Source organism: Mus musculus, chromosome 1, assembly GCF_000001635.26.
Source record: "Mus musculus strain C57BL/6J chromosome 1, GRCm38.p6 C57BL/6J".
NCBI lineage: Eukaryota > Metazoa > Chordata > Mammalia > Rodentia > Muridae > Mus > Mus musculus.
This window is the reverse complement of record NC_000067.6, coordinates 175,680,878-175,706,380: the sequence shown is the minus strand read 5'-3', so window position 1 is coordinate 175,706,380 and position 25,503 is coordinate 175,680,878. Positions and strand designations below refer to the sequence as shown.

Here is a 25,503-nt window from a genome sequence, read left to right as displayed (position 1 = left end):
AAGTAACCCTCTGCGAGTTCAAGGCCAGCCTGGTCTACATAATGAGTGCCAGGCCAACTGAGGCTACAGACCCTAGTTAAGACCCTGTCTTTAAAAAAAATACTCATGGATAATATAGTTAAATAGCTGCCTGTTTCCTCACTTTTCCTGTGGGCCATGGCTATGCCTTTATGGCTGTAGACACAGTAATATTCTGTGTACATACTGCAGATTTAGCTTTGGTGGGAGTAACATTTTTAATTGCTTGTTCTGAACAAAGTCAAGTAAGACCTGAGTTTTGAATTATGTGCACCCAAAGCAAGTACCTCACACCAGTCGAAAGCTGCGTCAGGATTGTTGCAGAGCTTCCTGTAAAAACATTTCACATCTTGATTTTTCACTTCAGGGCCAAAGATTTGCTGTACCGAGGTGTAAAACTTATCATAGTCGATTGAATCTGTAGTGGGGAAAAGTACAGGGACATTTCCATCAGATACCAAGGACAGAGTTTCACATTTCATATATATTTTTCATCCTATTGTCTCATTTTGTCTTATAAAATGACTATAACTGTACCTTAGAGACCTTGTATTTATGAACATATCTAGGCCCTAGCTAGAATAGTATTTAATCAGAATAAATAATTTATTTTGCTGTTCAGGATTCTCTCCTGTTTCAGCTATGATAAAAATTCTGTACATGAATACAAAGATAAGAAAATCACTTTTTCCTGCTAGGAAAACAGTTACCAGTTCAATGTTTCTTAGAATTTATCTTAGACCTTTGCACAGAGCAAATATTGGTTATCTGACATTATGTAAATTCTCACACACACAGACATGCATACAGAAACACACACAGACTTATACAAAGACACAAACAGATATGTACCCACATAGACACACAACACACACACTCAGTAAAACACACACACAAAAAAATACAGACACACACACATGCATCCACACACATTCACTTGAATCTTGATTTTTGCCAAGTTTCTTGATGTGTTTAGATGAGAATACTGAATCTCAAGTCAAGAAAAAGTTAGAGAAAAGGATTCCTTAAGCTGTATAGACAAAATCCTATTATTTTATTTAACTAAAAAAAATATATTGGATAATATTGTATGCCGGGCGTGGTGGCACACTCCTTTGATCCCAGCACTCGGGAGGCAGAGGCAGGCAGATTTCTGAGTTCGAGGCCAGCCTGGTCTACAAAGTGAGTTCCAGGACAGCCAGGGCTATACAGAGAAACCCTGTCTTGAAAAACCAAAAAAGAAAAAAAAATTGTAGCCAAGGCTTAGTTGTGTGTCAGAACTTATCTAGACATTGGACATAAACTGAATACTAGGCAATGTTTATTAACATCTGACACTTCCAGAAGTGAGAGAGAGAGAGAGAGACAGAGAGAGAGAGAGAGAGAAAGAGAGAGAGAGTAGAGCGAACTAGATTAAACATTATAGATAGAAGCCTAGTTGACTCATTAGAACTTTAATTAATAGGGAGAGTTGAAATATTGCAGGCCCAAAGCCAAATTATCTTGGGTTTAGTCTTTTAAACAGCCATTTATTTCCTAGCTGTTTGTGATCTCTCTGTTAGCATTAGTAATCCTTTCAGAGTGTATAAAGCAGAGCCTAACCTCTATTTAGCCAAAAGTTAAGAATGCCATCAGTTGACATCTGAGGCCCATTGCAGAGATTGCTCAACTTTAACAACCTACCTGATATTCCCATTGATGTATTTGAAAGGTAGTTTGACTTATGGCTCTCTTGTTCTATAACTATAAGCCTTCATGAAACTGTTATGTTGAAACATATTATTTGGAATAACCTAAATCTTTCTACAGAGGTCATGGTTACTTTCTCCCCAGTCATTTGGGTCTAGAAGAAACTATTTTGTAATCCCTTTAATATGAGAGATTTATCCTAGAGATGGCTCAACATATGTAAGTTAATAAACACAGTACGTCATATAAATGGACTTACTGACAAAGTCACCTGATTCTCTCAGTAGATGAAGAAAAGGTTTTTGAAAAAAATCCAATATGCCTTCACAATAGAGGCCTTGGAGGGATCTTCAGCATAAAAGTGCCATATATGACAGACCCACGGCCAACATCATCCTACATGGGGGAAAAACCGGAAGCAATCCCACTAATTAGGAATGAGGAAAACCCAGAAGCAATTCCACTAATTAGGAACAAGACAGGGCTGTCCACTAGCAAAATGTAGTGAGTAATATCTAGAGAGATAAAGACAAAAGAAGAAGATTAAAGTGATATAGGTAGGAAAAGAGGTAGTCTAGGTATCCTTATTTGTGGATAATATGATATTATACATAAGAGGGTCTAAAACTTTTACTGGAAAAATTTTTTTATAAAAAGTGTCAGGAAACAAAATCAACTTACAAAAATTAGTAGCCTATCTCTATAACCACTAATGAACATGCTAAGAAAGAGACTGAAGAAACACTCCCATTTGTAATAGCTTCAAAAATCCAATAATGAGGTAAAAGACTTCCAAAATGAAAACTTTAAGTCTCCAAAGAAAGAGACTGAAGAAGACACCAGAGGTTGGAAAGACCTCTTATGCTCATTGTTTGGTAGAATCCATATGAAAATGACCATTCTACCAAAATATATGTACAGATTCAACACAATCAAAATCCTCACAACCTTCTTCACAGAAATAGAACGAACCATTCTTAAAATCATATGGAGGCACAAAATATCTGGATTAAACAAAGCAATTCTGAACAGAAAGAACAATACAGCATGGGCTATCATGCCAGAGTGCAAGCTGTATTACAGAGCTATAGTGGATACAAACAGCATAGTTCTGGCACCAATGTAGGCATGTAGACTAATGGAATACAGTAAAAGACTCAAACATGAGATCTTGTAACTACCACCTTCTGATGTTTTACAAAGATGTCAATGATACATACTGGGAGAAAGCATTGTCAAAAAGCTGTTCTGGGAAAAGAGGATGTCCCCAACCAGAAGAATGAAAGCAGACCTATATCTATCACCTTACAAGAAAGCTAACTTCAAATGGATCAAATATATAAATGTGAATCCTGAAACACTGAAACTGCTAGAAGAAAACACAGGCAGCACCTACAGGATCCAAGAGCAGGAGGAGGGGTTGTATTAATAGAATTCCATTTGCTCAGGAATCGTGGCCAACAATTGAGAAACAGGAACTTCATAAAACCAGAAAGCTGTACTCCAAAGGAAATAGTCAGTTGAGTGAAGAAATCCACAAACGGGAGAGAATTTTGTCAGCCATATATCTAATGGAGAGTTAATATTCAGAATATGCAAAGAACTCAAAAAACAAAGAATCAAATAAACAAATGCCCAATTTTAAAAATGGCCTAAGAATCTGAACAGAGAATTCTCAAAAGAAGAAATAAAAATTACTAAAAAACATTTTTAAAAATTTTCAACATTTGTAGCAATCCCAGGAATAAAATTTCTGTGAAATGAAAATTGAAAATGAAAATTAAAAGCCACTTTGAAATTTCATCTCACCTCAGTCAGAATGACTAAGATCAAGAAAACAAATTAACAACAAGTGCTGGTGAAGACCTGGCGAAAGGGCGACCTCATTGGCTATTGGTAGGATTGCAAACTGACAAAGCCACTATGGAAATCAATGTGGGAAAGTATAAACAAATAAGCAAAAGAAATCCACCATGTGACCCAGCTGTACCATTCTTCACCATACATCCAAAGGATTCAACATCTACTCCACAGTTACTTGCGCTGCCATGTTTGATTTTGATTGTTTAAAGGAGAGATAATGAGCCCCACAAAAGACGTTCACTGTCTAGCAACCCCCTTAGTGCCTGCTATGGGAAAACTCCTGTCATGTTGTTGGTCTGAAGAATACAACAGCCTCCCCAAACATTAAACAAACAAACAAACAAAGCAAAACACACAAAAACTTATTGCTGAAGCCAACACACACTTTGGAAGCAGGACTTGGAAAAATTGAGCTGAACCTGACCTAGAGGCCTTCTTTGGCTCTCACAGTATCAGATGTTACAGAAGCTATTAAAGGTAGAGGAGCAGTCAGTAGTTCTACTCAACTGTAGAGCCTATGAACCATGACAATGACTGAACCAGCATGGTATCCCCTATGACATAATAGTGGGTAACCAACAGAGTCTAATTAAACTTAAGACCCAATAAACACACACACACACACACACACACACACACACACACACACACACACAGAGCCATTTGGCAATGTCTTAAGACATTATTGTCACAGCCAAGGATGAGTGTGCTGCCAGCATCTAGAGGCCAAGGCTGCTTATGAACTCCCAACAATGTACAAGGCTGCCCCATTAGCCTTAGCACACAGAACAAAGAATTCTTTAGCTCAAAGGTCAATAGTGTCATGGCCGAGAAGCCTTCATGTAAAAATGACATTCCTCTCCCTGTTTCAAAACTCAGCAAATGTTTATCTACCTAAACAGGAACAACTATTAGCCCTGTGGAAAATAAAGAAACATCCAAGTATTTATGTAGCTATTTTAAAGACACATGTTCTATCTGGACTGCACCTGAATGGGGTGGGGGGAGGATTTGGTCACAGGGTAATCCGAATTCTATTGCGTCACTGGTGAGATCTAAGAATAACAGAACCAGGACAAATCTCTGTAGTCTACTTAGCATCCCTTTGAGGCTGACACCTCTTCTTTAAAACAGTCTCTCGAGTCCTGGCTCCTTACCTACAATAAAGAGTCAATTCTTATCTTCCAATAGTTATTAATAAAGACAAATGTATTTGAATAGTATTAGCAGCTTGGTACAAGTTAGGATTCCATATTTTCCATCTCCTCAATCCTGAAACCTTGTCCCTAAGATATAGAAGGCCATGTATCTAGCAGAGTAGTTTTTTATCTCATCTAAAAATTCCTGAGGAAGGAACTTTGCACCACAGATTTGGAGTTGTATGCTTTCAGGGGGGCGGGGGTGGGGGTGGGGAGCAAGGCTAACTTCTTAATTTAACACGTGTTCAAGGAGTGCCTCCTGACACCAGACTCTGAGCTGGCCTTATCTGTGCAAAACCTTCAAAACACTTCCAGATCAATGGTCAAGCACAGAGTACATATTAACCTCAGCAGCCTAAATAAAGCAGGTAAATTCCTGGAGGCAGCAATAAAAACAGTAACAGTGCTGAGGATGCCTCTGCTTAGGGGCGAATGGGAGCGTGTTTGCAAAGAGGTAGCTTTCTACTTTCTTGAGAATTGAAAGAGGAAAGAGGGACTGGAGAGATGCCCAAGTCGGGAGAACGGCACATTAGCCACTACAAGTTCTGCAAAAGAAACAATTTAATAACTGTGGACACAAATCACAGCTCTTACCTCAAAGGGAATAAAAGTTTGTTTTTGAGCCAGGTTTGAGTGACCATAGCTTGGGAACAGATTCAAGTTGTCCTGAATAACATATTCCAATGTGGCCATGGTACGCTTTCATAGCCACACAACAACAACAACAATAACAACAACAACAAAAAGGTCATGACATGGCATTTTCAGACCCATTGATGGGAATATCAAAGCAGGCAAAATACTGCTGACGAATTAGGTTCTATCCGATGGCATCTTAGCTTCGGATTTGGTGGAAGTCAGTGGTCTACTAATACAACTCCAAAGTTTTGTGTGATAGATGAGAGGGCACTAAGTCAGGACTGGTTGGTGACAAAGCTCACATGGTCCACAGCCATGTGGCATTTTAAACATAGATTTGCCTTTTTTTTTTTTTTCCTGAAAAGTTCAGCTCAGGCATGAGGATGTAGTTCAGTTGCTACAGTTTCAGTTTACAAAGTAAATAAGTAAATATTTAAAAAAAAACCACTATGACATATTTAGAAATGTTGAAAAGCCTCTGACAGGATTGAAGGTGCCAGACGTTGATGCCGGAAAGGTTGAGGCGTGACTCATGCTCAGCAAGATGGCATGTACAGATTCTAAAGGTGAGTTAGTAAACCAGGATTGTGGCAGAGCTAGAGGAAAAACTCGTTGTAGAAATATATCAGAAGGAATAAGTCTGGATGGAAGACTCCCAGCAGGTGTTAGAACAATCTGAGAGAACTATGATTATATATTATGAAGACTCCTCTCAAAAGTGATGCTAACTACACGGCTCTGGAGACTAGGCAGCCAGCATTCATGCCATAAGACTTGGGCAAGAACACACTAGGCAGAAACTCAGGACAAACGACAAAAGAAAAAAAAAAAAAGAAAAAGAAAAAGAAAGAAAAAGAAAGAAAGAGAAATGAGCAAAACCAGAAGAGACTGTCAAGACACACAGGGGGAGGAGCATGGAGGGAGGAGCTTCTCAGAGCAGAAGAGGAGACCAGACCAGTGTTCCTGCAGTGAAATGGTCACGTGGGCTGAAACGTGATAGCAAAGTCAGCCTTGGTGGTGCACACCTGGACAAACTGGGAGTGGAGGATATCAAGTTTCAGACCAGCCTGGGCTACATAGTGAGACCGTCTAAAAGAAAGAAAGAAAAAAACCACAACTTATCTGAATTTGGCAACAGTGTTAGATACTGAATATATTTTCAGCAAAAATGAGGGAAGCCAGCCTGGAGTGGATGAGAGAAAGGCAGAGATGCTGTAGGGAAATTTAGCAGAGAAGCAGAGAGGAGACATGGAGGAATATCTTAAGGGAAGAGAGTCAAGGACGAGTTGACAGAGTATATTTTTAGAATCAAAGGGCAAAGCTGGTGGAAAAAGAGACTTCTGAGGTTGTTGCAGCAAATTGACAGTGTTGGAGAGGAGGGGAGGAGGGCTGCTGACTTAGGAAGTATTGGGCTAGAGGAAAAGGGAGAGAGAACGAATTCTAGGCTCTGTGCCTGGCTCTCTCCTAGGATAGGAAACTTGGCTGAGAGAAACAGAAGCCCCATCAACAATTTAAAAACATGGTGAGAGTTTGGAGAATCAATTGTAGCAAGAGGTAAAACAAGCTGACAGGAGGGAAATTCAAGCTTTGTTGAGCGCTTTATAGAGAGCTCAGCCAAGATCCAGAGAACTTCCGGAAAGATCTGAACCCTTCTGACTCTTAAGAGACTTGGGCAGGTGACTCCTCTCTAACTCCCATTGTTTTCCCAAGCAAAGTGGACTGCATTTTATTCCAGTTCTAGTTAAGCTGGGTAACACAGAGACACAGAGGGCCTCCTGCGTGTTCACTATGCTATACTGAGTCTCAGGTGGGCCTGTGACTGATAGTGTCTGGAATATAAACTCTTAATGCTATTTAATCCAACTCTTTATATTACAGGTAAATACAAAAGGCTTCCTCATGCCTAGCTAAGTATGTCGGGGACAAAGAAAGAACTCAGGTCTGGTCCCCCATTCAGTGTCTTGGGTTTAAACAAGACTGCTTTTCTCCGATGACCTAATCAACGAATCCAGATGGACTTCCCTGTAACCATCCATCTTACCTTCTTTTGGTATAAATATGCCTGCTCTTTCTTCCTTTTTCTGGGCTGTTGTCTGTTCAACCAGTTTATTGAACTCAACCAAGGACGCTTTGAAATTGTTGATCTGCAGCGCGAGGTTGAACCGCTTCTCATCCTTGGCATCCATACAGACATAGGGAGTCTCTTATTTCTGCGCAGAAATAATACTGCAAACTTGCCAATGTGGAAATGCTTCTAGTTCTTATAATGTGTCTGCTGTTTCAACTTTTGCCCTAGGTCTCATTCCTCTGACTTTTATATCCCTGTTCTAGAGGAACAAGGAGTAAGAGTTGTTTCTAGCAGGTTAGCAGGAGGACAGCTGAGGCCTGCTGCATTTCATAGAGGCAGGGGTGTTAGTGAAGGGTCCTGACCTCATAATGTTAACATTGGCCATCATGGGGACTTCATTAGGTCACAGTGTCTCTGTAAGTCCCACAGCAGATTGGGATCCACCTCCTGCAGGGTGTGTGTATGTGTGTGTGTGTGTGTGTGTGTGTGTGTCTGCCTATTGAGAAAATGGAAGGGTAAAGGAAGGAATCCAGGCATTACTTTAATCGGAATGAATGTCTCTTCTCACTCCCAGCCTCCTGTCTCCCTCAAGGTACTACAGAGAGTAAAGTTTACATTTGTTCCCATAGCTCTCCTGGATATGGAAGATGAACCTGTGAGGATGAAAATATATTTTCATCTCCTGTCTTACTTGGCACCAATAAAGATATTTTTAGAAGTTGTGGAGAATGAAAGCCTTTCTTTCTTTCTTTCTCTCTTTCTTTCTTTCTTTCTTTCTTCCTTCCTTCTCTTTATGCACTTACTTTAGTTAAAATACTAAAAGGAGCCAAGGATAAGGAAGGTGTCCTTGAGAGGACATTTTTCGGGGGGAGCCAGTTGAAGGAGAAGAGGCCTTTCTGCTTGTTTTTTCCATTAAAATTAACGTCTGATTCCACTGAGTCCAAATGCTTACCTCTGATTCAAGTTCTCCAATCTCCAACTGTGTTTGTGTGCCCGCACATGTGCACACAAATGCTCCGCTGTGAATACGTTTGCACAAGGAAGCCTGAGGATGATACTGCCCATTTTCTTACACACGCTGTACTTTCATCTTTGATGTAGGATCTCTCCGGAACCTGAAGCTGTATTGACTGTATTAGGTGGCCAACAAGCCCTAAGCATCCATCTGCCTCTGCATCCTGAGCACCAGTATTCCAGTTGCCTAGCCCACTGTGCCTATCTTCTAACGTGCGTGCTGGGGAATCTCGATTCATGGCCTTATGTTTGTGCAACAAATACTTTATCAATGGAGATATGTCTCCAGCCCCCAGCCCTCCCCAGTGTTTTATAAAAGTCTATTCATCAACATGTTCATCAACAGTCAACTCATGGAAATGTGAGACAGATAGAGTCCCTATTCCTTGGTAGTGCATCTTTTAAACCATCTTGTGCAATCCTGAGTTCAGAATTGAAGCGAGTGGCATTAGGGGGCACTCCTGTTTTGAGTACCAGGTGTTCATCCTCTCACTATGAGCTATTAGGGGAGTAAATTCCTATAAACATCTTACTTAGAGAATCTCCTCACACTATTTATTCTTTATTCCTTTTCTCCCATCCAAATACTATTTGGCAACATCCTAGGAACTATCTTTCCTACAATCCTCATCCATGAATTCTTCTATTTCCTCATCCATCCATTCAGCGCATACTTATCAGACACCTACTTATGCTAGCAGGTACTTAGGTAGTAGTGATAGAATAGTGAGCGAATGGTGTGTTGAGCTTACAATCTAATGGTGAAAACAGGCACGTGCATGGTATTCCAGAAGGTGGTAAATGCTCTGAAGACTGAGTAAAGGTGTGTGCACTGGAGTGGGGTGTGTGTGTGTGTGTGTGTGTGTGTAATAAACAATTACTTAACAAAAAGATATTTGGCAGAATCCTGCAGGGGAGGTAACAAGTCATGAGGCTAAATGGTTAAAAGGTGTTCCAGCAAAGCATTGGCGTAGAGTCCTGACGTCAGCACGTGCTTGATACACACGAGAACCAGCCGCACACAGGTATGTGGACTGTCTTTAGGCTTTGCACAATCAAACTAAAAAGTAACAAGTTTTACAAAATAGTTAGAAATTGGAATGCTTTCAGGATTATTGGTGAGATTATTGGTGAGAGTGGGAAGACAGTACTTAAAAGTAGGTGTACGCTTGGAGGACCCGCACTCAGCATCAGGCAGCTCCCAACTGTTTGCAATTCCAGTTCTAGGGAACTCCAAGGCCCTCTGTAGTGAGAGTTTTGGTTTCCTTTACAAATCCAGTTCTGTTCATTGTTTCAACCCCAGGTGTGGGATGTAGGGGCTGCCGCAGATTATCCACAGCCGCTGACTATTTGCCTCGTGTATGCTCTGGCAAGATTGTGATTCTGCCAGCTTTGGAGAGTTTAATCCTGAGGACTCTGGAGAGGGTATAAATGCCAGAGCCCTGGGAGGAGAGGGGTGTCCGAGCACTCTAAAGGAGAGGACATGACAAGTCCTCCTGCTAGTTCCTGTGAGAAAAGAGATCAGAAGTTAGAGATATCCTGACTATTAAGATTGGACTTGCCCCCAAGGAGTTCAGTGCCCCTAATCAGCAGGAAGTGCTCTAAAGAGACATTGCTTCCTTCCCCCTTTATCCTTCTTTCTCTCCTACCTAGTGTTGGGGTGTTGGAAGGAGTAAGGGTTGCCAGGGAGGGAGAGGTATAAGAAACCAATGAAGTAGCTTAAAAACCAGCATCAGCAGCCCCCTCCTGTCTTCCACAGGGACCTGCACTCTTGCAAACATGAGTGTGGGCAAGCGCACACACACAAACACACACAAACTTTAAAAAAATAAACGTGTTAAAGTGAAGTTATCGCTTACTATATTAGATGTTATATCTTCTGTTGCATTGGTCTTGGTCCATTCCTGTTGCTGCAATAAAATACGTCCCACTGAGTAATTTACAAACATCAGTGTTTCCTTTCTCATCGTTCTGATGATTGGGAATCATCAAAGCTCTAGCCGTCAGTAGCTGCTAAATGTCCATTCCTCCTGTGGGCATTTTCTACTCATCCATACATGGTGGAAGGATGTTGAGGGAACCCCCCCCCCCAAAAAAAAACCCAAAACATGACCAACAGCAACTTGGGAAAGAAAGGGTTTAGTTTATCTTACACCTTCACATCATAGTCCATCATTGAAGGAAGCCAGGGCAGGAACTCAGGGCAGGAACTGAAGTAGAATCCGTTGAAGAATACTGCTTATTGGCTTGCTAGTTGTGTTTTTCTTAGGCTGCTGCCTTATACAACCCAGGACTGGATGCTCATATACCTCCATTAATCAAAAATATGCTCCACGGGCTTTCCTGCAGGCCAGTCTAGTGCGAGCATCTTCTCAACTGAGGTTCTTTGCTTTCCCCACAAACTCTAGCTTGTGTCAGGTTGGGAAAACAACACAACAAAACCAACCGACAGACAAACAGACAAACAAACAAAACCAACGACTAACCAAGGCAGGGTAGCAGGTTGCTTTACATCTGGTTCACCATGATCAGACCCAGCTCCAGGAATAAGCCAAGGAAAAACTCTCCTGGAAAGAATGTATGTTAGCACCTGATGATGCCTGTGGCCAGGGCTTGCATTCTTAGCAGTACACAGGCCTGAAGGACCAGGCACTGCTTGGCTTGTCTGGGTCACTTTGGAGATGATCTATTGGGGGAATGATTCCATGCCAAAGATTCCATAAGCTCCCATAACAGTGCCACCAGACAGGGGCCAAGTATTCAAGCACACAAACCCATAGGGAATTTTCCACTTAAACCATAACTCCCATAAAGACCTAATTTTGAAATGTACAAGAAACATTTTTATTAACAAAATCATATATGCAGTATCTTGCTTATGTGTATCAACTCTACTAAAAGACCTTAACAGTTCACAGGATTATTATAATAACTATTGTCAATTATCAAAATGTTAACCATTTCCCCCAGAGGCTCTTACTGTTTTTATTCATTGCACTCACACCTCTTGCGCAGGCAATGTTCTGGACCTTATAGGTCTATTGTATCAACCTTATTATGTTGATACAGTAGAGGCCAAAGCACAGCTGCTCACCTACTTACCTCTCTATCTTCATCTCCTATTATTCTGCTATACTGGTGCCCTCGTTTCCCTCCAAAGGGGCAAATAGAGTCCTCCCTTGGCACATAGGTCTTGTTTAGAGTTCAATGCAGAGCTGTCTAAGTAACAGCACATTTATTTTCTCTTTCCTCTTATGATGGTTTGTATATGCTTGAGCCAGGGAGTGGAGGTGCGGCCTTGTTGGAGTAGGTGTGTCCCTGTGGGTCTAGGCTTTAAGATCCTAGTCCTAGCTGCCTGGAAGGGAGTATTCTGCTAGCATATACACCTCTATTTTCTCTGCCTTATAATTGTTTATGGCACTTAGCATCTGGCATCTCATGTATGAACCAATTTGGTCAGCATTGTCTTCTCTCAACACCTCTAGAAAGCTTTAGGAGAAGAAGACTGTGTGCCAAAGAATGAATATTTTAGGAAAAAAAAATCAGGACTCTTTCCTTTCTTCCTTCCACTAACGTTGCAATCCTACTGTAGGAAGACTACTATAGTGAGACGTCAGAGGCACAAAGAACTTATTAAATGGTCCTATAAATCTAAACCACAAAATTAAAAACATTTTTTTTTCAGGGCAGGTGAGGTCAAAGGCCTTGTAGATGCTGAATTCAGGTTAGAAGTCTTAAAAATAAGATCAAGATTTTGAAGCTGGCACACACAACCTCTTAGTCAAGTGCTCAGTGCAGCAGGGTATCAAGCTATCTCGTCACTTAGCTGACTATTGAAGACTTTTGAGATGCACTGAGTCTAACACAAGTGGGAGGAGGGGTGGACACTGGTGCACACCAATTTAGTTTCCACAAACCAGTCATTAGTGCCTATGACATCTTCAGGTGCATGCAGCTCGGGACATTTTCCTCTCGTGGGTAGTCGTTGGGGACTGCAGTGGAGACAGAGAAAGCAGGCCTAAAGAAGTGACGTTCACAATCTATATTTGACTTGTTCTATATTTGCATTGCTGCTGGGGAAAGGTCCAGTGGAAAATGCGTGCTGTTCTAAATATATCCTCTCTATACCTGCTAGATTTGGATTGAAGCCTTAGGGGGCGGGGCACTGCTCAAGAGATCACCTCCAGAGAAGCATTTGGACTGGATTGTGTATCAGGTGTACCTACTGCAGACTGAGAAGGCTTGGGATCCAGTGGAAGGGTGACTTGGGTGTCACTCTGATGCTATTTCCTTCCTTATTCTGGGGCTCTGAGAGTGGCAGCTCAGAACACTGTCATAAACGCTGGGACATATCTTCCAGCTCTAAGGTAGTTGAGACTCAGCCTGCTGCGTTTGTTTGTTTGTTTTTAACGTCAGGTTCCCTGTTTATGAGATCATTTCGCTGGCGCTCTACTTCGGGCATTTCAGTGTTTTGTTTTCTTTCTATTGGGTGTATGAGGTGGGGGTGGGTGTTATTATAGCTTCCCAGGAAAGAGAGTATTTCATTCAGCATGCTTAACTGAGTTAAGCGCAGGCGTTCATAAATATTTATGAATGAGTGTATGCTAGGGTGAGTGACTTAACGGGTGAATGGACGAGATGCTTTAGAGTCCGTTGAGGGCTGTGAGGATCCGCTGTGGCTAATTTACCTCCGTAAGGGAGTTTACTTTCTCTTTTTTTCTGTACAGTCTGTTCAGGTTTCCACCTCGGCTTAAGGGTGAAGGAAGCAGAGCAAGAGCTCACTGGTCTCTGAAACTCACCTCTGCTGGGCGGGAACGCGCCCGGGAGGTGGGAGGGGGGAAAAGGGGCGGGCCGCTAAAGCAGTAGGGCGGGGCCACAGCTCAGAGGCGCGGTCAGAGGTTCTAAGAAGGCGGAGCTGTATGCCGGAGGGCGGGGCCAAGGGTGTGAGTCAGAGGGCGGGGTAACAGGAGATTCCGGGAGGGAGGAGCCGCAGGCCAGACTGCGGAAGAGTCTTAGGAGGGCGGGGCCAAAACGGCTGCCGTATGGATGAGGCCGCAAGGTAGAAGGGCGTGGCCTCCAGGGAGGTCCCGTGGGAGGGACTGCAAGTGCTAGCTAGTGGGGCTCGGGACCCACGCGGGAGGGTGGGATAGCAAGAACGCTAGGAGGGCGGAGTTTCATGCGGTGGGGCGGGGTCCTAGCACCGAAGGGCGGGGCCTCGGGTGCGCGCGGGTTGGGCGGGCCTGGCGCGGCTCCCGGGCACAATGGCCTGAGCGGCCCGCAGAGCGTGAGATCCACCCTGTTCGGGCCGCCCGGCTCACCGAGCCCTCTCTCTCACGGCGCGCCGGCGTCGGGCCATGTACTCGGGGAACCGTAGTGGCGACCAGGGCTACTGGGAGGACGGGGCGGGCGCCGAGGGCGCAGCACCGGCGGGCACGCGGAGCCCCGCGCCTCTCTTCAGCCCCACCGCGTACGAGCGCCTGGCGCTGCTACTCGGCTGCCTCGCGCTGCTGGGCGTCGGCGGCAACCTGCTGGTGCTGCTTCTCTACTCCAAGTTCCCGAGACTGCGCACGCCCACCCACCTCTTCCTGGTCAACCTGAGCCTGGGCGACCTGCTGGTATCCCTGTTCGGAGTCACCTTCACCTTCGCGTCGTGCCTGCGGAACGGCTGGGTGTGGGACGCCGTGGGCTGCGCGTGGGACGGGTTTAGCGGCAGCCTCTTTGGTGAGTCGCCCGGGACGCGTTCTCCTTGCCTCTCAACTTTCCCCCGGGTACATCAGCTCTGGGCCTCCGTCCTCCCCGGGATCGTCCCTGATAGCCAGTCATCACCCACAACTCCCTCTCTCTCCTCGAGAACCTCCCTTAGATACCCAACCCTCGCCTCCCTTCTCCCTTTCATCTGGTCTTCATCCCCAACTCTGTTTCCCTCCTTGCCTGGATTTACACACCCTTCTTCCCAGCCAGTCACCAACCCCAGCCCCTCCTGCCTCTGTAGCACTTTCCAAAGTCTCCCTGCCGCTGGCCATCTTATTTCCCCTCATCTATTTTTACTTCCTACTGTAGCTCTCAACAGGGCAGCTCACAGTGGACTTTACAGAGGGAGAAAGAAATGAGGCCCTGTAGAGTCAAGAGATGCAAGAAAAAAGTCAACTCCTGAACAGTGGAGGCGAGAACAAGGAGAGATTTAATTCACAAATTTAGTATTTGTTCCTCAGAATGACATGTAGAATCCTAAATAACGCAGTATTTTACCCCCTTTCACTCGTTAGCAATTATAAACAGTTGAATGCTTCCTAGGGGATGAGACTTTTTTTTTTTTTTAATTTCCTGTACATAGGTTCTGTCACACCAGAGGTTACAAATGGCGCAAAGGAGTCCAACTCATAATTAGCAGGGCAGCCAGTACATTTAATTGAAGTAGAACTTGTTGCTTTCTTGAAGATTTATATTGAGAATTGACAGGTTGAAGGTTGACTGATCCAGTATTCTAAGCCTGGGAAAAACGTGTGTGTGTGTGTGTCCCCTAGGGATTTTGTTTGTATAACGATTTAAAATAGAAATGGATATTTCTTAAGGCTTAAAGTCCCTTTCACAAACCTTAAAAACACATTGATAATTTACTATTGACTTGATCTTGCCAGATCTTAGAGAAAAACGTCTCTGTAATATCCTTGACAATTGTTATTTGCCAACTTACATGTGGCAAACCCAAATCTCACGGTGTTTGTCATCATTTCCTTTTTAAAGTTTTAAAACAAAATTTAGGAGTCATGATGGTTTTTCACTGATTGACAATTCTGATGCTTTCCCCTAATAAACATTGATCTAAGGATTTCTTTACATAACAATATTGAACCTAGAGGAAGGTCTGTAAGAGGATGCGAGTAGTAATATGGGTTGACTATATGATTATTCTCTCTGTTACCTTAAAAATGTTTTTCGGGGTGGGGGGGCATTTAGGCGGATTGATCTTTAAAAAAGGTGATGTGTCAGGACAGCTTGCAGAAAAGCCCTGGGGGTAGCGACAGGTGTTTGTTTGAAGACATTAAAGTCCTTTCTTTCTGTGAAGTACTTTTCTGTGCTGTGGTGTTCAGTGTCTCCATCTGAAACCGAATAAAAAGGAATGGGTTGAGTTTTCTTATGTCTGCAGCACCCACCCTGGCTCTCCCTGGCTTGCTCTGCCAATCCTATCTTCCAGAATCCTCTCTGCCCTTTCTTCCCCTTCTGAATTCCTGCTGGGGTCTGTCAGCACCAGGAGAGATTTTTTTTTTTAAAGACTACAAGAAACATTCGCCCTGGTTTTACCCGAGGGTTCCTTTATTCAGGGCATCCAGTCTTTCTTTGAATCATGTCATTTATTCCCATCCTAAAATCTGATGTAGATCTTCTGGGGTTAGAGGCTTGAAAATAAGTTACTTCCTGGAGACAAGTGTAGAGTGAGGTGACTTCAGACCGCACAGCATTCTTAGCAAGTAATTTCTTTGCCCAGAATATGCTCTTGAGTAGGGTAAAGGATGGAGATGGAGAAGACTCTTCCCTTTTCTGTTCCTAAACCAGGACTAATCAATTCTGAGTACTGAAGGAGAGGGCAATTTTAACTGCTGGAAGTTGCTAGCTGCTTGCTTCAGGCTTTGGTGATGCTGATGGTACTGGTCTGACGGTACAAGGGTGGGTCTTATGGCTACCCCATTGTCTGGGCTTTCCCAAGCCATTCATTCTCGAAGGCTGCCAGTTTCCCCATCTTTGTTATCTACTATTGAGCTTTCTGTGGTTAATGTCATCTATCCCATTTGCTTTGTATTTCTGAAGGGTATTGTGTTCTGTATGTACCCTTGGTGCTTATAACCCCCTCCCCTCTTACTACCACCTCAGCCTTGTTCTATGCCTGGAGGAAGTGCATGCATGTTTATACTTTAGATATCCTCATAGGTTTTCTCTCCCGCTTTGTACTCTGCTAGAAGCGAGAGTAAGCAGTTCACAAATTCTTGCATATATATATGCACAAGGGGACCAGGCAATTGCTTCATTTTGGGCTCTGCTCCTGGCATCTCGGAGAAGGCTAAAAATAAGAGGAATCCCTGATAATCTTGGTCAGAGGTTTCCACCAGCTGGCCTTGTTAGGATCACTGTTTCAGTTAAACTGATCCGTCCAGTCGGTGACCTAGTAAAGTTCATTTAAATCCCAACTGAATGGCTTATTTTATAAATGTCAGAATAACCATTCTCTTCCTTGGACCTGCACTTAGATGTCAGCAGATTTAATGGTAGTGAAAAGTAGAGGAGCCAAAGAACACTTACTGCTACAGTATATGATGAGCAATCAAAAGGCTGGCAGTGGGGTGTGTAAGTGTGGTAGCCTGCAGACTTCCAGGTGAGTGTGTCCAAAGGGAGCAGCTGGCAGCCACATCTAGCATCACACGGGCTGTAGCCAGCGTTGTGGTGGAAGGCAACAGAAGCAGCTTTTTTTTTCATCATTTCCTTAGAAATGAAATGGCTGCCACGATAGTCTGACAAAATGCAAATATTTCTTTATTTAGATGTGAAGAATAGATGCTACTTATGATACAGTGTTTTAAATAGGTAACCATGACTTTCCTTTTTAGCTTAAACATGTACTTTGATACTGAAAATGTTGTAAGACTCTTTCCCCTTAGGCTTGCTCTTACATATACTTAACGTATTTTAAAGTGCTAGTTATTGAATTAATTCTTTTGTAATATCTGAATATCTGAGTGTCTCATGTATCTACTGCAAGATCCGTGGGGTAGTTAGAGATGTAAAAATCTTCTCTACAGCTGTTCTGGGATTAATTACAGACTTCCCTGGCCACAGTAATATTCTCCATTATGTTGGCATGATCATAATGCATAACGTGTTTACATTAACACAGTAAAGCCACATAGTTCTTTTAGTCTAATCTCATGGTATTGTCTAAATATTTTATTAAAAATCAGTAATTATATAATATTATTTTTAATTTATTGGGATATTGTGTCTATGCCTCACAACAGTGTTGCCTGACTTCAGGGGAGGATATACAAAATACCTTTTGTTCATTAGAAGAACTGTTAGGAAGCATTTAATGAATTGCTTTGGGTAGAGGTTTCTATCCACATGAACAAGTCAGGCTCCAGTGGATTGGAATTGCTGTTGCATGAAATTGCTTTTCTATTATTTACAATTGTGTTCTTTTCTTGAATTTTCTTCTTTCAGAGAAGAGTTCCAGCACACACGCATATGTGATGCATGGTAACATTTACCGCTATGGTGAAATGCAGAAATGGAAAGGACACAGCCGTTTGCGTATTCTCAGATAATGGTTACATGCACTTTGTCGTGTTTTCCAAACTACTGACTTTTTTTTTTTAATGTTTAAAAATTGTAACAGTTAAAAGCTTAGGACTTAAAAACTCAGTGTTTCCGAATGAACATCACAAGTCGAGATTTTATTACAGCATCAGTACCTCAGAAGAGCCCTCAACCTAGATCTATACGGTGTTCTTTCATCAGCTGTGGCCCGAAGCTTCATCAGCTCCTAGGATGGCGGAGAAGCTTCCCACAGAGTTTGATGTGGTAATAATAGGGACAGGCTTGCCGGAGTCCATCCTGGCAGCTGCATGTTCAAGAAGTGGACAGAGAGTTCTGCATGTTGACTCAAGGAGTTACTATGGAGGGAATTGGGCGAGTTTCAGCTTTACAGGTTTGCAGTCCTGGCTGAAGGACTATCAACAGAACCATGACAGCGAGGAAGGCGTGACCGCCACATGGCAAGACCTGATCCATGAAACAGAAGAAGCCATCTCTCTTCGCAAGAAGGATGAAACTATTCAGCACACAGAAGTCTTCTGTTATGCTAGTCAAGATGTGGAGGACAGCGTGCAAGACACCGAGACTCTGCAGAGAAGTTCCCCCCTAGAGGCATCTGCTACTCCGGCTGACTCTCTGGATTCTGCAAGCTTGCCCAAAGAAAGGCAGTCAGCTTACTCTACAAGCTATGAAGTGCCTTCTAGACATACAGAGGAAAGTGATAGAGAGCTTTCACTACCCTCAGCTAATGTGGAGGACTCACTGGAGAAAGAAAAGTACTGTGGCGATAAGACGGATATGCACACAGTTTCAGGTGAAGATAAAGGTGAACACAAACTTGTTGTACAAGACAGCATTGAACAACCAAAGAGAAATAGGATTACTTACTCTCAAATGGTTAAGGAGAGCCGGAGATTTAATATTGACTTGGTATCAAAGCCGCTGTATTCTCAAGGGTCACTGATTGATCTTCTAATCAAATCAAATGTTAGTCGTTATGCAGAATTTAAGAATGTCACTAGGATCCTTGCATTTTGGGAAGGGAAGGTAGAACAGGTGCCTTGCTCCAGAGCAGATGTCTTTAATAGTAAAGAGCTCAGTATGGTTGAAAAGAGAATGCTAATGAAGTTTCTTACATTCTGTTTAGACTATGAACAACATTCTGATGAATACCAAGATTTCAAACAGTGTTCATTTTCTGACTACTTAAAAACTAAAAAACTAACACCTAATCTCCAGCACTTCATACTACACTCAATTGCAATGACATCAGAATCATCTTGCACTACATTAGATGGCCTTCAAGCAACAAAAACCTTTCTTCAGTGTCTTGGACGGTTTGGCAATACTCCCTTTATATTTCCTTTATACGGCCACGGAGAAATTCCCCAGTGTTTCTGCAGGATGTGTGCAGTTTTTGGTGGAGTCTATTGTCTTCGCCATAAAGTACAATGCCTTGTAGTTGACAAAGACTCTGGAAGATGTAAAGGAATCATAGATGCCTTTGGTCAGAGAATAAGTGCCAACTACTTTATTGTGGAGGACAGTTATCTTCCTAAGGAAACATGTTCAAACGTGCAATATAAGCAGATCTCAAGGGCAGTGCTCATCACAGATCAGTCCATCCTGAAGACAGATTCGGACCAGCAGATTTCCATTTTGGTAGTGCCTCCTCTGGAGCCAGGAACCACTTCTGTTCGGGTCATGGAATTATGTTCGTCAACCATGACATGCATGAAGGACAGCTATCTGGTCCACCTGACCTGTTCCTCTTCAAAAACAGCCAGAGAAGACTTGGAACCTGTGGTGAAGCAGTTATTCATTCCTGAAGCAGAAGCAGAAGCAGGCAAAGATGAACTCCGAAAACCAAGACTCTTGTGGGCTCTTTATTTTAATATGAGAGATTCCTCAGGAGTGAGCCGAAGCTCATACTGTGGCTTACCTTCCAATGTGTACATCTGCTCTGGGCCTGACTGGGGACTGGGGAGTGAGCATGCAGTCAAGCAGGCGGAAACACTGTTCCAAGAGATTTTTCCCAGTGAAGAGTTCTGCCCTCCTCCACCAAACCCTGAAGACATCATCTTTGAAGCTGAGGGTTAGCAACCCTCCAAACACATATGGAACTGACTACGTTCAAAACCTTAATCTTCTGGCAATCCTGGAGTTAGTAATACACTCACCACTAAGCTAGACACCCCAAGGACAGTAAGAACTTTTAAATCCTATAACACCTTCAAAAACAAAAGGAAACACTGGAAATGCTTCATCCTGGCTTCAAAACATTGCCATATGAAAGAATAAGCAGCAGTAACTGTGTAAGAAACACTGTTCACGTGTCTTCAACAGTGAGATACTGGGTCCCGCTAACCTTTCAGCAACAGCTCTGTTGGTGACTCGGCTCTTTTGTTTCAGAATTGGCTCCAGGAATTCAGAATCTTTGAATGGTGTTCACTTTTATTTTACTTTGGGGTCCCTCATTAGCACCTTTGTTTACCTTAAGGGAATATCACACTTGCTCCTGTGTTTAGGTTTTATTATTATTATTTTTTTACACAATGCCCAAGGACTATTATAGCTACTGCTGCCGCTACTGTTGTTGGTACCACCTCAGATACATAGAGGGACACATAAATCATAAACTGAGAGGTTTTTTTTTTTGTATATTACATAACACATAGAGATGGTAGGAGTAGCAGCTAATTCAAGTGCCATGTGATAAGTTTAGCTGTGCATTCTGCTGTGTCTTCGGGTTGATAATTACATGTGAATTCATTCACCTGCTTGACCGTTGGAACTCAGGAGGCAGTGAGACTACCCTAGCCGCCTACTTTATAAGACATACCTTTTAGAAGTCCAAGAAATTCATATTTAGGAGATTCATCACAATCTGGGCATGGTGGCTCACTCGTGTAATCCTGTCATTCAGGAGACTGAGGCAGGAGGATTGCTGTAACCCAAGCCAGTCTGGGCTACAGTGTTGAGACAATTTCAAAACAAAACAATCCTCCTCCCACCAAAAAGAAGTACATTATAAAGAAAACTAGGAACAAGATTTATTCAGAAAAAAATTTATAGACTTGACAATATTTAACTCCCAACTCAGGCTAACATAAATTAATAAATTACCCCAGAAAAAGATACTTCAGGACAGACATTAAGAAATTATCAGAAAGGAATTCCTGGGGAGGAACAGTGGTACATCTTAATGTGGGATTATAGGTAACTTTACATTTTAGATAGATTTCCCCATCCAGGCTTCTCAGGTGAAGCATGCCACCTGGTTGGCTGGAATTTCATAAGCACTGGTAATGGACAGAGGGTATGACTACTACATGTCTGTTACCTGGAGACGGGAGGTTTTCCCTCTAGAACTACCTGCTACACCCCAGCAGTGAAAACCCTCTGTACTGTGGGAAGGGGACTACAGTATGCTCTCAGTATATTCTTACTCCTCTTTAGTGAGGAAAGCAGGGCCAGCCAGCCATTCACATGAATGACACATGCTGAGAGTAGACAGCCATTGATTGGTCTTAGTGTTTGCTTTTTTTAATACAACAAAGTGAAAACATTGGGTAGATCTTAAGGTTTAAATCTAGCCTAACAACTGAAATACCTGAAATGACCTAAAAATAGCAATTAAGAAAATAACAATTCTAAGATCAGCAAAATGGATGGTAAAAAGTGAGAGCAATTCAAGCCCACTATATAAAGTCAGTCAGGACGACAGTCTATTATTCCACAGACATTTAAAAGAGGTATAGCTGTAAAAGATAAACAGACATTTCAAAAGACAGAACTGAATGTAATGGAACTAAAGATTAGACTAGGCCAAAGTACTGTTTGTTTGTTTGTTTGTTTGTTTGTTTGTTTTAAACTAAGGAAGTGAATACATTACTTTAAATAATCACAAAATAATAAGTTGGAAGTGAGACAGACCAGTAAAAAGTATTAAACCAGTAAAACCTATTAGGAGTATTATCTAATTTTCTAACAAGTTAGAATAGGCTTATTGTAGTTTCTAGATGTTTAAGAAATAAAATCATAAATGCTGCTTTTCACCAATTATATTTTAAGTCAATGAGGGCTCCATTCTAAAAATCAAACAAAGGTCCTCATTCCGGGTAGGTGGGAGCTGCAGAATACAGTGTTGGCAAAGAGCTAACAACAAACAGAAAGAATTACTTACAGTGACTCAGGAGCAGAGGGCTGTGTCCAGTAGAGGAGCCATACCTCCGCAGGAACAGGACAGAACCCTTAGTACTAACTGCACTAACCAGAACCTTACTCACATTTGCTTTAATTATGTTTGCTAATGATTTTGTAGGCTTTTCATAATATGATAAGCAACTACTTAAAACTTAACTCAAATTTATATTGGGAAAGCAGGTATGAACCATTTCTCAAGCAGAAATGAAAGGCCTTGCTACTATTTTCATCTGTATATGGCTGAAAAAATTGTCACTGGAATAAAAATGCAAAGTAAAGATGCAGAAAGAAATCAGTGTAAATATATTTTATTTCTATGGCTTTATAATTTATAAAACCTATAACAAACATATTACAAACAGAAGATAATTTCACAAGTTGCAAGATACATAGTTACTTAAAATCTCTAGATTCCAACAGTGATGGAAATTTAAAAAGCATCCACACACACATATAGATATATATACACACACATACATGTATATATATATTTAAAATGTTATATAACTATATTAGAATAATTTAAGAAATATACTAAAATAGAAGGTTTAATGAAGGAGCTAAATTTAAAATATGAGTATGCTCCCATGAGACCTATCTTGAAGAAAATGCTATAAACACAGAAAGACCTCACATCATTCACTACTGGTTGTGTGATCTCTTAGCAATCACTTTCAGCTTCCATTCACCGTCTATAAAGTAGCTATAATACTTAACAGAATTACTGTGAAGATCAGGTTGAATAATACATAAGAACTCATATCTAAAGTAATGCCAGCATATGGTATTTGTATGTAAATGGTTTTATTATAATATCATTTGTGATACCAAGCTTATGCTTTATGTAATTTGAGAGAATTGTGATAAGTTATCCAGGAAAGTAAGCAGGGAAAGCTACTGTAAATTTTAGAGGGGAAAATACAGGGCTTTGCCCTTCAAGTCCTTAAGGCATGATAACTGTGCAACCTATCTAAATCTTCTGTAGTGCTGAATTCAAGAAAGTTAAGACTAGCTAGGTATCTGGATGGAAGTATTTAGAAGCTGCTCATAGGAAGACTGCATTAGTATAGAGATAGGTACTAGGTCCACTTTTCATCAAGTAATGCAGTTTATTTGTAAATGAAACTGTTAAGCATAAACGTAATAAGACTATGATTTTTACCCTAGTCATGGTGCCAGGAATGTTCTGGCAGTGAACATTGACAAGTTACATTAACCAAACTTAAACTGAAAAACCATAAAAATAAAAATAAACAAGGACAGAAGGTGGAATAAAAAAGCAGTTGCTATTTCGTAGAGTTTTTTGTTTTGTTTTTGTTTTTAATTTTTACTTTAGTTTAGTTTTTCAAGACGGGGTTTCTCTGTGTAACCCTGGCTGTCCTGGAGCTCTATAGACCAGGCTGGCCTCAAACTCTAGGAGAGCTGCCTGCCTCTGCCTCCCAAGTGCTGGCATTAAAGGTGTGTGCTTGGCTTGTTTTTATTAATATTTTTAAGTGGGTGCAAAATCTTTAGGCTTCCTGTTCTTCTTGTGCATAGAATAAAGTGATAGGTTGCAAAAGAGAAAAAAAGAAGTAAAAATAATTTCCTTGATCCTCAAATTAATATGCATTAAAATAGAGTTTGGAGCAATGTTGACTGAGTTCCTACTATTTTGAAATCTGCATGAGTCTTCTCACAGTAACATCGTGTATTCATGGTCATTTTGAAGAACTACTTTAGGAGATTAACCAGACTGCTATAACAGTATTTTTGACATCACTTTGAGTAGCACATGCCCAGGAAAATACTTAGAATGAACTAATGAATAAATAAAGCTACTTTTAAACAGCTATTCTAGCAATTCCATTTATACAACTTTTTAAAAACGCCAGCTAAGAGATGGATAAATTTTGCTGTGTTGCTAGTGTTATTATAGGCTTACAGAGAGTTAAATGGCACATATATGATTATATGGAAACATGTCTGAGGATCAGAACAATGTTAGTTTACACCAGAAATTATTGCGTGCTGATTACATTTGTGTAAAACTTTAGACCTCTACACTGAAAGGAATCAGAAGGCATGTAACTACAGGCTAATATATGATCTTTTTGTTTCTGTAAGATATTAATGTGTAGAACTAAAATAAACGATTAATTGGTGAAATGGTGTGCTCAATTGATGAAAAATACTAATATCTTGGAAACATGTAAATTCTGCTTTACATTAAAAACATACATTTCTGTTAGGGTAAAAGGTGATCTCCAAAGATGTGTGGCTGAAAGTTTTTGTAGGACTTTGTAAGAAGAATCTTTGGGTGGAGATTGTTTTTTGTCTTCATTTCTTCTCTCAGTTGTCTGACTTTAAGAAATCATAAAATTAGTAGGTGCAGTCCAGTTGGTGAATGTGAAGATCTTCCATGGCCTAGCATGATAGAGCATGCCTGTAATACCAAAGCATGGGAGACTGAAGGAGGGGGATTGCTGTAAGTTTGAGGACAGCCTGGGACATAACCAACCATTCATCCTGTCTCAAGAGATAGAGAATGAGAATCACATAGTGATCCAAATCTAAAGTCATACATTACTGTGGAAACTTAAATCTGAGAGCCGCGGAGATGAAGTCAATTCACGGGTGTCCACTGGGCAGTTGCAGGGCATCTGTTGCCAAGGAATACACCCAGGGACTGAGAACACAGGCTGATACTTTCTTCATTCTGCTTCGGTGATCCAAAGTGATTTCACATAAAACATCAGCTAAACACCTGCTGCTGATGGTGTCAGTTAGTTTAATGGTTAAACATGTGAAAGCAAACAGGACATGTTCTCTACCTGAGAAGCCTGCTGGAACACTTGCTCTAAGGTAAGGTGGCCTTGCCATTAATAAGCTTATATGACATTTTTCTACCACCACCTTCCCCTTTTCCCTGAAAACCAAAAACAACCCTCTGGCTTGCAATACATGACCCTTTCCTCGAATTTTATTTTGTAAGCTTTTCTTTTTAGAGTGACAGTTTGTAAGAACAACCACCCCCCCCCCCCCCCCCCCGCCCGTGGCACTTCTTCAAAAGGGTACCAAAGCTTTGAGTTACGTAGTTGGAAACAGGCTGCTTAAAGACTGAAAGCTGGATCCATCAATGGTTGCTGAAATCCATCTCATCTTACCTACAGCAGCTTGTGTCCTGTCAGAGGAGAGGAAGTACAAGAGATTAGAGTCTGAAGTACAAGATCCTGAGTGGTGAGCGAGGTGCAAATATAAACAGCCAACTGACAGAAGCTAAAAGTACCAAAAGGAAAGCTCTGTTTCGAATGGGCTTTTTTTGCCTCTGTGGTTGAAGTCCTTTCCCGTTGGCCTTTGTGTCAGCACTGCATTTTAATTTGCATTTATATATTCATTTGGGGTGGGGGCTGCTACAGTGAGTACACTTGTCAAACTCAAGGCAACTGGTCTGTCTGTCCTTCCATTACGAAGTTTCCAGGGATTAAAATCAGGTCCTTGCTCTGGTCGTCCAGTCCCTTATCCACT

At 41.7% G+C, this 25,503-nt stretch overlaps 3 protein-coding genes and 1 long non-coding RNA gene across 9 annotated transcripts in view; 2 read left to right on the top strand and 2 right to left on the bottom strand.

Annotated features, from left to right (window-relative positions):
- Wdr64 (WD repeat domain 64) overlaps window positions 1-7,812 on the bottom strand; it is a 117,166-nt gene extending 109,354 nt beyond the window's left edge. For 3 of the 4 annotated variants that reach the window (XR_373620.3, XR_003947245.1, XM_006497022.4), the window contains exons 1-2: window positions 7,450-7,812; window positions 306-436 (exon numbers count right to left, since the gene is read on the bottom strand). Coding sequence is in view for 2 of the 4 variants with exons in the window: in XM_006497022.4 (XP_006497085.1) it covers window positions 306-436; window positions 7,450-7,594 (276 nt within the window). In the remaining 2 variants the exon portion in view is untranslated. The remainder of the gene's footprint in view (window positions 1-305; window positions 437-7,449) is intronic. The other variant, NM_029453.2, reaches the window with a different exon arrangement.
- A 1,910-nt stretch (window positions 7,813-9,722) lies between these two features.
- Gm39707 lies at window positions 9,723-13,335 on the bottom strand. 2 transcript variants are annotated; one of them, XR_865748.2, is made up of 3 exons: window positions 13,290-13,335; window positions 10,350-10,400; window positions 9,723-9,996 (listed from the first exon to the last, which is right to left on the bottom strand). It is a non-coding gene; the product is annotated as a predicted gene, 39707 (long non-coding RNA). The 2 variants fall into 2 exon arrangements; XR_865747.2 differs by lacking the exon at window positions 13,290-13,335 and adding an exon at window positions 12,717-12,842.
- Window positions 13,336-13,479: 144 nt separating this feature from the next.
- Opn3 (opsin 3) overlaps window positions 13,480-25,503 on the top strand; it is a 30,481-nt gene continuing 18,457 nt past the window's right edge. Inside the window, exon 1 of one of the 2 annotated variants that reach the window (XM_006496642.3) lies at window positions 13,480-13,549. In XM_006496642.3, the coding sequence (XP_006496705.1) occupies window positions 13,537-13,549 (13 nt within the window). In that variant the 5' untranslated portion in view covers window positions 13,480-13,536. Of the gene's footprint in view, window positions 13,550-13,748; window positions 14,212-25,503 lie in introns of those variants that run through there. The other variant, NM_010098.3, reaches the window with a different exon arrangement.
- On the top strand, window positions 18,028-24,144 carry Chml (choroideremia-like). The gene has a single exon (NM_021350.2). The coding sequence runs from the start codon at window positions 18,028-18,030 to the stop codon at window positions 19,891-19,893; it is 1,866 nt and encodes a 621-aa protein (NP_067325.2). The 3' UTR covers window positions 19,894-24,144.

What these genes read in the sequence shown, in the direction of transcription:
- Chml (NM_021350.2), top strand. Translation starts at nt 18,028, where the DNA reads ATGGCGGAGAAGCTTCCCACAGAGTTTGATGTGGTAATAATAGGGACA.